The 11,040-nt window shown below is 42.4% G+C and overlaps 1 protein-coding gene across 1 annotated transcript; it reads right to left on the reverse strand.

Annotated features, from left to right (window-relative positions):
• Positions 1 to 1,481: 1,481 nt before the first annotated feature.
• On the reverse strand, positions 1,482 to 10,575 carry MYOC (myocilin). Its single transcript, XM_066597295.1, has 4 exons — positions 9,921 to 10,575; positions 7,088 to 7,162; positions 5,882 to 6,010; positions 1,482 to 5,177 (listed from the first exon to the last, which is right to left on the reverse strand). The coding sequence occupies exons 1-4, from the start codon at positions 10,456 to 10,458 to the stop codon at positions 4,393 to 4,395; spliced, it is 1,527 nt and encodes a 508-aa protein (XP_066453392.1). The 5' UTR covers positions 10,459 to 10,575; the 3' UTR covers positions 1,482 to 4,392.
• Positions 10,576 to 11,040: the final 465 nt, after the last annotated feature.

Genomic DNA, 11,040 nt, shown 5'->3' on the forward strand with positions numbered 1-11,040 from the left:
CAGCCTGCACCCGACGTTGTATGGAGCGGGATCCACCCGCAATCTTGCTCTATACAAACATTTCTTCATACATATGAACAAATGTACTTGCGAACAGACTCTGGAATGGAACCTGTGAACAAGTAGGGGAGCATCTGTACTGGCGTTAAGCCAGCATATGTGAGTAAAAGAAATAAAAAAGGAGGGTGGAGCAAGACCCAGTGAGGGTGGTGGAATATTTCTGGAGTACAAAGTGTTTCCAGTGATGGAGTATTTCGAATGGTGGAGATGCTGCCAACCAGATGACGCTCCACCAGGGTGGGCATGAGTGTAGCAAAAAGGATGTGGAAAAAAAAACTGGTATGGAGGCGCAACCCTCTAAGCTACTAGAAGATGAAGATCAAGGTCCAATATATGACGGTGAAAGCACTTCTTTTTTTATTTTTTCACAAATTAAAAACCTGCAATAGAATACGCGTTTCGGGGATGAACCCCTTCGTCAGTTCGGCTGGATAGGACAACAGGATGCCTGGGGGTGACACAATTCCAATGGTGTATTGGATGTGTCGGTGGACCAACAGGATGTGTGGGGGTGACACAATTCCAAAGGTGTATTGGATGTGTCAGAGGTCCTGTGTGTGCAGGAGGACAGGGGAGAAAGAAGTGCATATGGCGCTGTTGTATAACGGCAGAAAGAGTAAGCCCCCCCTAGGAGAACCAGGATACAAATCGGATTGGAAAGGGTTTATATCTTGTGGAAGGTCGAAGTTAAAGTAAGTTAACAAATGTACTGTAAAACATTTTAAAAAATCATTAGATTTCCAGAAAGGAGGAGATCTGATTGTGGCTGCAACACCCAAACCTCCTGCAGTTTTACTGAGCTGGACTTGGGTTCATAACCTCTGGTGGTGACCAAAGGCTGATTCGGTGTAACAGCTGGAGATCTAGATAACGCAGGTGTAATACAGTAGCTAAAAAGGGCACTTTAATTATAGGTGGTGTACGAAAATTTACAAGTTATCCTCTATATACACATGATGAGGGATGACTTGTTGATCAGTGGGAGAACCCTGCCAATTTTGAATAGGACTTGTGTCCTACTCTGCCTGTCCCTACGGGCAGAGCAGGAGACAGTGACAACAGAATGGTGCTCTAGCCAAGCATGCATGTTCAGTACTCCAATTAAGTGGGACTGACAAAAATACCAGCGCACATACCGCTCAGCTATCTCTGCAGTCATTGAAAGTAACTGGTGTGTCGTCACAGTTGTGCGGACAGCAAACCATGGTCTCTTCATTGTGGCAGTGAGGAGGATGGGGGACATGGGACCCCTGTTCTCAGTATTGGTAGGAGTCTCCCCACTAAGACTCCCACCAATGAGAGCTAGCACCTGCCTTGTGGATAGACAATAACTTGAAATCTTGATACAACGCCTTTTAAGGCCTTAAGCATTTACTACTTAAACAGAATAGTTGAACAAATGCACCAACTACCAGACGTACTTGGTAGAAAATATCTTTTATTTTTAGAACATACAAGATTTTGAAAAGCAACTGAATTTCGATACACTTTGACACTTGATGGAACAATATTCTTATCTAACAAAACATGTACAATATCTGAATGTTACCACTAAATTGGAATGTGTTTAAGTCCTGTTCCCTGTATGACGAGAATATTCACGTCATTCAGTAAAAGCGGACTTTAATAAGAGGAAGAAAAAATAAAAAAAATCAAACAAATATAAGCTCATAGTCTATAGACTTTATAGGGTAGGTGCCTAAACAAAGGTTACATTCCAAGTCCTATTTAAACAGTGCATTTTGTATACATGTATCTCTAGTGGCATGTGCTTAGATATGTGTATTAAATCCCTCATTACACAAATGTCCAGCAGCATTAAAGGAGTTTTCTAGGTCTTAAAACTGATGACCTTTCCACAGGACATGAATATCTGCTTGGTAGGTCTCCCAAATGTTGCCCTGTATGGAGCATGAAGCAGAAGGCTCTGTATGCTGTGCACTAGCGCAGCCTGGTAGTGCAGGCACAGCTTCCATTCACTTTAATGGGAGTTCTGTGGCAATACCAAGCCAGGCACTGCACAGAGAGATCTGCTTCCTGCTCCATACAGGGCAATCGCTATCCTGGCAAACAGCTGATTGGCAGGGGCCCAGGCCGGTCAGCTACTAATAACCTGGTCTGTGGCAGTCATTAATTTTAAGACCTGGCAAACTCCTTTTTAAGTTAGGAAGGACCCACAAGGCTAAAAACACCATAGTGAAAAATGCTGACTTGGTGTTTCCTAGTTATGTACTCTTAACTGGTACCGGATGGCAGTAGTAGGGAACTGATCTTGAAATAGACTTCAGCTGGCGGATAACATTTATTGCATAAGCGGCATAGTATAACTATAAAAATAATTCATCTGTTTGGAACAACTTTCTAAAATACCTATAAACTTGGAGCACAAGTGCAGAACTACAGATAGTTATGCTATCCCAGTGATCTAGTTATCCATGCTAACTTTTAAATGGCGACTATGGGATTATTCCAGTGACCAGGAACAAAAAAGTAGCATGTTAAAAATTTTTCCCCTATGACCAACCCATTTATATAGGATCAACATTCAACAGCAAGCAAACTATAATGAAAAGGTCTGTAAAGTTAGTTCTCCCCCCACCCCCCAGATCGAAAACTCTATGGGCAGCATAGGGTTCCCCATTGGTTACAAAAAAAAAAAAAAGGATAGGTTCTAACAAGTCCACTGGCCAAACATTGTCACCATATAATGGTGCAGTCCTGTGGTAAGGATCAAAATGGGCCCCTTATTAGGGTGCTTTAACATGTACCAAAATATTCCGCCGTGAAAATCCATAGCAACATCTGCAGATCTAATGTGGTTTAAGAGTGGAATTTAGCCATTTACAAATCTGCAGATGAGAAGTGTATTTTGGTGTGGATTTTTCTACACTGTAGAATTTTCCAGTACCTGTTTAAGCACCCTTAAGGTTCTGGGTCTTTACACCCAGGATAAAGATTACTGATGTGTGTTTCGCTTTTGGTGACCTTTAAGACAATTCCCAACCCCCTTGATTTTAAGAAATTCAGTTCTTATGGCAGAGTTTCAGCCTCTCAGTAGAAAAAGGCTGTGGGATGAAACCTTGCTGGACCACCGGTCTACATGGGTCGCATAGTAGCTCCATTGACTGCCTCTGTAGCACATATGCCCATAAACATACACAAGAATGTGTAATAAACCCCTTCACTTTCAGGCACATTCCTGATCTCCGTACTCTGCATATAACATAGAAGGGCTGGTGATTCATAGCAATGTCAATAGCCCTGCTGAATAATAGGCTACCGGCCAGTTGTCTATAGGGACATGAGCATGTATGCAAGTACATGACATTGGTACCTGGAAACACAGGAACAAGGATGTATGACTATGTGGGAAACCTAGGAGATCCCTCCTTTTCCCAAGAATCTTCCTAACATTCTAGGAAAGCTATTAACTATGGATATAAGAAAAGGTAACTGATTTATTGTCTCATGAAGAGGGGTCATTGTTCAACAGTAGAGATGATCGAGTATACTCGCTAAGGCGCATTACTCGAGCGAGTAGTGCCGTAGCCGAGTATATCCCCGCTCGTCTCTAAAGATTCGGGTGCCGGGGGCGGGGAGCAGCGGGGGAGAGCGGGGAGGAACGGAGGGGAGATCTCTCTCTTCCTCTTGCCCCCCCCCGCTCCCCGCGCAGCTTACCTGTCACTCGCTCATCTCTATTCAACAGTGTTCAAGCCTTGGACTAAAAGGTAAGATTTGGTACTATTGAGCCTTAAGATGATTGTATAGGCCAAATCTGGCATACATTCACACATGCAGATTTTGTTCACTGCATGTTGGCCAATACCAGATCATAAGTGCAATTGCAAAGATGAATATAGTATGTATACACCGATTGTTTAGAGTGGACAGACTTTTCCACCTAAACCAGCTGCATGCAAAAACATACTTGTAATCAGTCCCGTCAGTCGGCTCCTCCGGTTCTCTATATGTATATACAATAAACAGCGCTAGCACAACCAACCTATTGGGAAATATTTTCAAAAGAAGAGTGCAAACTTGGATTTTCTCCAGGTTCTGCATTCTGCCAGTATCTCATAATGCCACAAGTTATACAAAGCATCATTTCTTCCCCATTTTCTTGTGAATAAATAGTATCTCACTGCAAGAAAGAACATTTTCCAGTAGATTAAGCAGAGATAATACTGGGAGGCAGTGCATGAGAGGTAGTTCCTCTTAGTTCTGGCTTTCTAAGTCAGCAAAGCTTACCCCTCCCTCCTAATGTACCCCATGCCAACTGGCAGTCTTCCCACCCTGCCCTTTGCACATATGATCCTTCATGTCTGTGTCTCCTCACATCTTGGAAAGCCTGACATCATAGGCCACCATATTATAATTGTCCCAGCCATAAATTTTTTTCTCAGTTGGGTTGTAATCCACCATGCTAGCATAACCATAGGGATTCTGGAACGGGACACTAATTTGCTTCTGGACACCCGTCTGAGTATCAAAAGCAAAATTGAGAGTGGTGGTTGGAGAGGAATAGCTTCCAACAGTGTACAGCGTGCCACATACCATGAATGCATTTGCCACTGACTGTTTTCGAATTGTAGTGTTCCAGCTCTGCTTTACTTCCAAGGTGTTGGGATCTAACTGTGAAATAACTATAGATCCTTTAGCATTCTCTGTGCTATAGATTACCCACAAACCCATTTCATCAACTGCCAGATCAATATCTGTATAACCTCCCCAGGAATAAGAGTATTTACCATGAAACCCAGCATCAGCAAGTTCCTTCTGGATTGCAAGAGTTTCTGTCTTGAAGTCATATTTTACTAGTATTTTAGCTTTTCTGCGTACATAGTAGAGAGAACCCCTGTAGACCACGGCCCCATTGCTTTCCATGGAACGAGGCACAACATATACTTTGTTAGGATAACCTTTCACTAATTGGTCAAGATTCTCATACTCAAAAACTTGACGTATGTCTGCTCCTACGGTATTGATTCTCCAAATAGTGTCCAGGGTAAATGGAGACACTGGTTCTGGGTCTTTCATCCAAACGCCGTATTTACCAGCAATATTATCTGCCTTTCGGTAAGTAGTAGGTTCTCCGACCCACGTAAGTTCACCACATCCTAGAAAAGAGTTGCAATATATGTAATTTTTAAAAAATATTTTTATTTATAAATGGTGTATAAAAGATCTCAACTAGAGATGAGCGAGTATACTCGCTAAGGCACATTACTCGAGCGAGTAGTGCCTTAGCCAAGTATCTCCCCGCTCGTCTCTAAAGATTCGGGGGCCGGCGGGGGGTGGGGAGCGGCGGGGAGGAACGGAGGGGAGATCTCTCTCTCTCCCTCTCCCCCCCCCCCCCCCCCCCGCTGCCCACCGCAACTCACCTGTCACCCACGCCGGCCCCCGAATCTTTAGAGACGAGCGGGGAGATACTCGGCTAAGGCACTACTCGCTCGAGTAATGTGCCTTAGTGAGTATACTTGCTCATCTCTAATCTCAACATATTTCTTATTTGTTTTTATTTTGTTAATGAGGTTTGCAGAGAAACAATTTGGTTGAGTTATTCTTGAATTTGATGGCTACCAGACAGAACTCCTTGCTTGTTGCCTGGACATGACATACATAACTGCGTCATAATGTAATACTGAACTCCTGTGTATGCAGTAACATTAATTAGCCTTGGCCAAGATATTGGTATTGGAAAAATGTTAGTGGAATGTTTAATGTGATCTTGGTGTAATGTAATATAAGTGTGGCGTAATAATGTGTCCAAGCCTTTATTTTTTACTGTCACAAGCATTAAGTAAGCAAAAAATATTTGTACCAGTTGACCCAATGTTTTCTGAGCCTCCAGTTGTTGAGTGAGTTTCTGGAAGCATTCTAGAAGCTGGAAGTGCTGTAAGCTCCGATTTCAACTCCTGGTACCCGACTCCATCAGTTCCCCAACGAGTCACTAGGATATTAAAGTTATACTGTTAGATGACTGCAAAACAAAAACATTAACATTTGAATTACTTTTAGAAAAATGTTTATTATCTACAGAGAGGTTGAGTTGAACCTGACTCATAACTTTCTAAGTAGAGATGAGCGAGCATACTCGCTAAGGACAATTACTCGATCGAGCATTGTCCTTAGCAAGTATCTCCCCGCTCGGAAGAAAAGGTTCAGCTGCTGGCGCGGGTAAGAGGTGAGTTGCGGCAGTGAGCAGGGGGAGCGGCGGGGAGAGTGGGAGACAGAGATCTCCCCTCCGTTCCTCCCCGCTCTCCCCCGCCGCTCCCCGCCCGCTGCCGGTAGCCAAATCTTTTCTTCCGAGCGGGCAGGTACTCGCTAAGGGCAATGCTCGATCGAGTAATTGCCCTTAGCGAGTATGCCAAGTTATCTTATCTTGAGCCATTAAAGAATAGAGATGAGCGAGCGTACTCGGATAAGCACTACTCGCTCGAGTAATTGGCTTTATCCGAGTATCGCTGTGCTCGGGTCTAAAGATTCGGGTGCCGGCACGGAGCGGGGAGCTGCAGGGGAGAGCGGGGAGGAACGGAGGTAAGATCTTTCTCTCCTTCTCTCCCGCCCGCTCTCCCCTGCTCCCCGCTGCGACTCACCTGTCAGCAGCAGCGGCACCCGAATCTTTAGACCCGAGCACAGCGATACTCGGATACAGCCAATTACTCGAGCGAGTAGTGCTTATCCGAGTATGCTCGCTCATCTCTATTAAAGAACTATTGTTATCTTAGCACAACAAAACCATTGCAAAGTTATTGAAGAGTTAGCAAAATGTGCAGAGAAGATTATCTTAATGCATTGAGAGTCAAGTTAAATTTGGCTGCATCTCTATAATCGTCAAATGCTTTAGACCTTCTTGGTCCATTGAAATGTTCAACTAATGACTGGGCCAGGATGTGTAGATGTAATATAGGTACTAGAAAGGCACTTGTATTATCTAATTTACAGTATGTAATTATTTCTATGATGGTTAGGAGCCAAATCAACTACTAATTTCTATTCTACTTCTCTCAAAAGCAGATTTTCTTACATTCAGATGGTCCACCTTTGCCTTGTACTGAGGATGTCCTGACTGGTCCAGCATGACTTCCGGTTGCAGACGGTGCTGAAAAATTCAACAATTGCAAAGCATTAGAGCAGTAATGGAATAGCATAACATGTTAATTGGTAAATCATATAACTAGCAAAATAGAGGCAGTTTTCAAGTAACTGATGTTTTAGGGTGTTTGCCCCTCGTTAATGCAGAGCAGGTTACTGGTTGGCTGAGTGAGAAGCCTTTGATGTAGGTATGGGGTGGGGGAATGATTCTCTTTCTCACTATCTCCTACTTACTTGGTCTACTCATCCTTTGTTAAATGTCCTTCTGTTCGCAAGCATGACAGCAATATACTATTAAATAGCTATTTTCTGAATGGTCAGACTGCTCCATCAGAGAACATAACCATAGCCTGAAGGACACTGCCACAACAGGGTTTATGAGGTCCTTCGGAAGACCATGTCATGTCATTGGCATGTTGTATTGTATACCATACTATGGAGATATTAGCAATGCCCCTAGGGCAGAATAAAGGAGAACATCATACACATAGAGCCCAATACAAATTTGCTGACTACCGAATAATAACAGAAGCCCTTTAATCTAGCTAAATTTTATTCATATACTTGTAGCATGGCAACTATGCGAGATAAATTAGATGGGAGTCAGATGACTGTCCTAATGCCATGCATCTTTTATTACCGGGGTTTTGAATGAACCTTTTGGACCTGTTGGTGGACTTGTACACTTGTTATCAGAGACTATAAATTCTCTGCTGACACTAGATATGGGCATCCCTTTAGGCATGTCCTGTGTCATGTTACTAGTTCTTGCAACCTTATGAATACATTGTCATTAGATAGCGGGTCTTGATCTTTTTGACGTAACCTCCAATGGGGTAAATCACTAGGGTAATAAAAATAACTGAGTCATTCTAGCTGTAAAGCAAAGGCTGGTGAAGGCATTGTAATCTTTTTTTGTTTTTTGAAATGTTATGGATCGACAGAAGAAAATCCCATGTATTATGCAAAATCAATAGTATTAAAATAAATGTTTATTGATATCTCAACATACCAAACTGCTTGGTCTGTGATGGTCATCCGGCTAACACTTTATATGAATTTATGTGCTTCATCCTTTATGGGAAAGCTAGCAAAGATGTTCACACATGTGCTTATTTGCTGTGGATTTTGGTGCATAAATGCAGCGGATTTCACCCCTTTGAAAGGGTTAAACCTGCTGCAGATCCGCACCAAAATCTGTGACAAAACTGTAATCCTATTTATAATTGATGAAGAGGCTTATGTAGAGTAGAAGTGTTAAGGTTCACGTTTTCACACACTGGTTACTTCAGCACCAACTGTAAACGGCTCATACCGGACATGGTGCTTGCTGCTACAAATTGTGGTGCAACATTAAGGACAGATGGGTTTAGGACAAAGTATAGAATTGTTCCTACATGTTGGCAATATAGGTTACAAAAGGTTCAAACATTCAGGGGGAATGAGTTCCTAGTTATCAGATAGGACTTAAACAGTCTTTACACCCCATAAGTGGCTGATAGAGATGAGCGAGCATACTCGATAAGGCAAACTACTCGAGCCAGTAGTGCCTTATTCGAGTACCTGCCAGCTCGTCTCTAAAGATTCGGCTGCCGGCGCGGGTGAGAGGTGAGTTGCGGCAGTGAGCAGTGGGGAGTGGGGGGGAGACAGGGAAAGAGAGATCTCCCCTCCGTTCCTCCCCACCGCTCCCCGTCCCCTGCCGGCACCCGAATCTTTAGAGTCGAGCGGGCAGGTACTCGCATAAGGCACTACTCGTTCAAGTAGTTTGCCTTATCAAGTATGCTCGCTCATCTCCAGTGGCTGACCCTCCTCTCTGTAGGTGACAGGTACTCTCCGTGACACCTTAAACTACAGGTATTCAGTGGCACCTCTTTCTCAGTCCTACACTTGTGCCACAGTCATTCTCTGAAGTTAAAAATGATAAATGACAATATAACTGTACAAAACTTCAACTATAATAAGGTACTTAAAGTGTCAATGCCTGTAGATGCCTGCTTCTAAAATACAGGGACATATGCATGTATATAATATATAATATTAGACCATTGCCATAGTAAAATTAGCAATTAATGATAAGCATTATCAATTTTAAGACTTTTTCCAGAAATGGTTCCGAAATCAGACTTTTCTATTCCAGCTCTGCCTCATTCACTGGAAAGGGATTAAGCTTCAATATAAGACTCTGTCTATGGACAAGAGTGGCACTGGGTCTGCAAAGAGTCTTATCTCTAATATTCCCATTAACAATTAATATAATTTAAAAAATATATTGCAGTGAGACAATCTTTTGGGTCAATTTATAAATCTTCATAAAGTTGATTGGAACTTGGAAGACTACAAGAAAGTCTTCTTCTACAAAGAGAGGTGGATATAAGGAAAAAAAAAAGAAAGATGTCATCTCTTCTGAATACGACTGACGGTACCGTATTTGTTAATACTAAATATGATCCAGATGTGGAACGCTTTGGCAGACAGAGTACTGAGCGAAGTTAGTTGTATTTTACAGTCCCCTCTTGTGGTATAACGGCATATATTTTATGTTTGGACCAAACGCTCACAAGAGTGCAGACAGTTTTATTAAGTCTGAAATAACATCCTTCTTAGCTGTTAGTCGGAACCATCTAAGATTTACATAAGACTTTTAGCTTACCCCTTCTGGCTGTTACTTATATGAAATACTTAATTTGTAAGTTCTTATTAGCAATGTTACCTTATTCCAGAAGAACTCGCAGTTCTACTCATTTCTGAGTGACATTTAGACTTACCCAGTCTTTGAGATGTTGACTGATCCCTATTCCTAGATGTCTCGGCAACTTGAGGACACTGCCTTTGCTGCACTCTTTCCAGCCTCTCCGTCAGTCTCTCTTTTTCCTCTTCCAAGGAAGACTTCTCCTTCAGAAGGTCTGAATACGCCATCTCCAGACTACTTCTCTGATTTTCCCATTCATCCTTCTCCAGCTTCAGCCTCTGCACTTCTACCTTAGAATCTGTGAAAGAGTGGGATGAAGAAGATTCTTGTCCAGCTGCTTCCCCTCCCAACAACCTGTTCACCACCTTCTCCAATAAGCTGAGCCTAATTTTCAAAGCATCCATATCTTGTTTGACTGCAGAATCTTCATGCTGCAGTTCCCTAATAGCTGTCATTGCTTCTTCAGGTTCTGTACAGGTGCCTTCTTTTGGACTGGGAACTGTGAATGTGTAGGTGCATTGTCCTTGACGATCACTTGTTCTGCGGAGTTGGGGACTTCCTTGCACCACACATAGCATGAGTGATATCAAAATAGGAAGGGTAAGAAGCCCCATTGTGCAGTGCTGTGTCCTATGTTGGGATTTTAGCTAATTTAAATGCAAGTTTCCAATGAAAGTTCAGACTCTGAGACAAAAACCACTAAGAAGAAGTGCTACTCTAAACTTCATAAAACTATTCCAAACTGCTCTGTACTAAGCAACTCACCTCAACATCTCCTTTATACACGGAGGATGGATGAGGGATGGTGATGGGGGCGTGCCGAGAAAAGGGGGATAGATAAAATGACAGGAATCTTCCAGACTCCTGTGTCTGAACTGTGGAGTGACACCATGCCTGGAGCCAGCTCAGATTGCAGCTTCTTGCTGCTTAGTAGTTACTGCTCTCGAAAGTTAAATCAACATAAGAACAGCCTGCTCTTAGACTGTTGACAGACCAAAGCAGGAGCTAAATTAGTAAATGCCTAAGATATCATAATGAATTATTGATGCTACTAGTAGTAGCAGTAGTAGATGGCTTTGAATAAAAGTTTATGGTAAAAAATGGGATTTTATTAATTAAAATTTTTTTATTAAAGCTATATTTCTTTTATTTAGGACAGTCTTTTATTATAACACAAATTGATAAACACTTTGGCA

This window comes from Eleutherodactylus coqui, chromosome 3 (genome assembly GCF_035609145.1).
Source record: "Eleutherodactylus coqui strain aEleCoq1 chromosome 3, aEleCoq1.hap1, whole genome shotgun sequence".
In the NCBI taxonomy this organism is placed as follows: Eukaryota; Metazoa; Chordata; class Amphibia; order Anura; family Eleutherodactylidae; genus Eleutherodactylus; species Eleutherodactylus coqui.